The 2,082-nt window shown below is 38.6% G+C and overlaps 1 protein-coding gene across 1 annotated transcript; it reads right to left on the reverse strand.

Annotated features, from left to right (window-relative positions):
* Positions 1-1,095: 1,095 nt before the first annotated feature.
* On the reverse strand, positions 1,096-1,828 carry LOC113779946 (50S ribosomal protein L7/L12-like). Its single transcript, XM_027325746.1, has one exon. It carries the CDS (start codon positions 1,678-1,680, stop codon positions 1,096-1,098), a length of 585 nt encoding a protein of 194 aa, XP_027181547.1. The 5' UTR covers positions 1,681-1,828.
* Positions 1,829-2,082: the final 254 nt, after the last annotated feature.

Here is a 2,082-nt window from a genome sequence, read left to right on the forward strand (position 1 = left end):
CTCAACCCATTCGTCATCAACCACTACCTTAACCAAGTTGGAAGATCAACTAATGCAATAATTTGGAAAATGGAAAATCAATCAATGAACACAGTCATCCAATCCACTCTCTAGACTCGGTCATGCTCCACATGGAAATGTTATCTACTGTCATCACCCAAAAGCAAAAAAGGTAACATGCATGTTCAAGGTTCGACACTTGAAGAGCTTGCCTTCGCCTTTTAAGGATTTTCCTGTCTTTTCTAAAAGAATCAAGACCAAACATGTTTATTAAGAGAACAATTTCCCAATAGTTCCATCCATCCAAAGAATTGAAGAATCAAGACCATAGTCGTATATTAACTGTCATCTAGCCAAAGAACTGAAAACTTGGGCCACAATCATGTTTATTTACTCTACTACTGCTTTCAAGTTAAGATGAATCATGAATTAATTGACCAGTAACAATTGGTCAATTAGGAATGCTATTCGACTACAACAATGAAGGTTATACATCTCATATTTGCTCAGGAAATATTTACAAATACTGCACGAAGATGCTAAAAATGTTATCTACTAAAGTGTGGGTCTGTTAATTGCTGAGGCATTACACCTAATCAGTTAAATTGAAAATCGCATTCTGAGAGTTCATAATTCAATTCCAGAATTTCCATACCTGGCAAAAGCCTGAAATGTAACTGTTTGGACATCTCAAAAATGGACAGAGGCCATTTCCGGCCACTAAAAAGTCAACCACCATGTTCAAATGCTGAAGCAAACATACTACTTGTAAGTTGCAACCACAGTTAAATTAGCAATAATTCCAATATTATACACAAGCAATTTTACACAAACCAGACATCTGTTAAGCCCATTTCCCTCGTGGCCCATCCGTATCACAAAATCCCATTAAGGGTCAGCACAAAATATCAAGTATGAAAACCAAATTTGAAGGAAAACATAATGGTCCTCCTCTACCTAGCAAGGAAAGTTTCATTCTTTTGAATATGCAAGAACAACATCTTCAGAATGGCAATTGTTTGTCTATCAGAGCAAAAAACTGGCAACAGTACTTTGATAACAGTTCAAAGAAAGCATACAAAACTCGTTCAAAATCTACTCCATAACAGCAACTCCCCCTACAGCCTTGATTTTCTCTATAATATCATTTGCCTCTTCTTTAGTGATACCTTGCTTAATTAAAACTGGTACTTTCTCAACTAAATCTTTGGCTTCCTTCAACCCCAAATTTGTGAAAGCACGAACCTCTTTGATCACCTTAATTTTTGCAGCAGCATCAAACTTTTCTAACTTGACATCAAATGCAGTTTTTTCTACCTTCTTCTCCTCAGCCTTTGAAGACCCAACGCCAGACCCTCCCTGAGGACCCAAGTCCATGCCCTCCACTAAAACTGGTTGAATCTTAGGATGCCTTAGTCTGTCTCTAAGTGTGGGACCAATCACATTACGCTCTTCAGGAGACAGGGCCGCAATCTGTTCTGCAAGCCGAATGATCTTATCTAAAGGTGGGGGTCTAGGGCCATAAGGATCATAGAAAGCAGGATACTTGTGTCTTACGGGCTTCGATTTGGGATCCCTGGGAATGAAATCAGGCTGAAATGCACGAGACTGTAGAGGGCCGGTAACCACACGAAGAGCGGGATAGCTACGCAAGGATTTGAAAACTACAGAAAGCTTCATGGTTTGAAGATAGTTACAAAAAAATAAATATTTAAGGATGATTTCTGGCGGAGCAGTGCCCTTTGGCACTTGTAGCACTAAATGCAGCAAATGAATGTAATCCTTCCTTCCCGTATAGAAGCTTCACATCCTATTTCCAGTGAGCTTCTCACCTTAAGAAAAGAAATGGGGAAGATGTCAGTCTCATTCATATTTTCAGGGACTATCATCTTATTCTGGAATATGGAAATCCTACTGGTATAAGAAGACTAATCAACAATATGATATCCAGTATTGCAAGCCATTTACCACTCATAAATTTTCAGTCCATCAATCTGATGCCATTGGCTAGCATGCTTGATAAATATTTTTTGCATGAATGTGCTTTGGGAAAAAAGACCACATGCAAGAATGCTTTGGTAA

This window comes from Coffea eugenioides, chromosome 1 (genome assembly GCF_003713205.1).
Source record: "Coffea eugenioides isolate CCC68of chromosome 1, Ceug_1.0, whole genome shotgun sequence".
Taxonomy (NCBI): Eukaryota; Viridiplantae; Streptophyta; class Magnoliopsida; order Gentianales; family Rubiaceae; genus Coffea; species Coffea eugenioides.

What these genes read in the sequence shown, in the direction of transcription:
- LOC113779946 (XM_027325746.1), bottom strand. Translation starts at nt 1,680, where the DNA reads ATGAAGCTTTCTGTAGTTTTCAAATCCTTGCGTAGCTATCCCGCTCTT.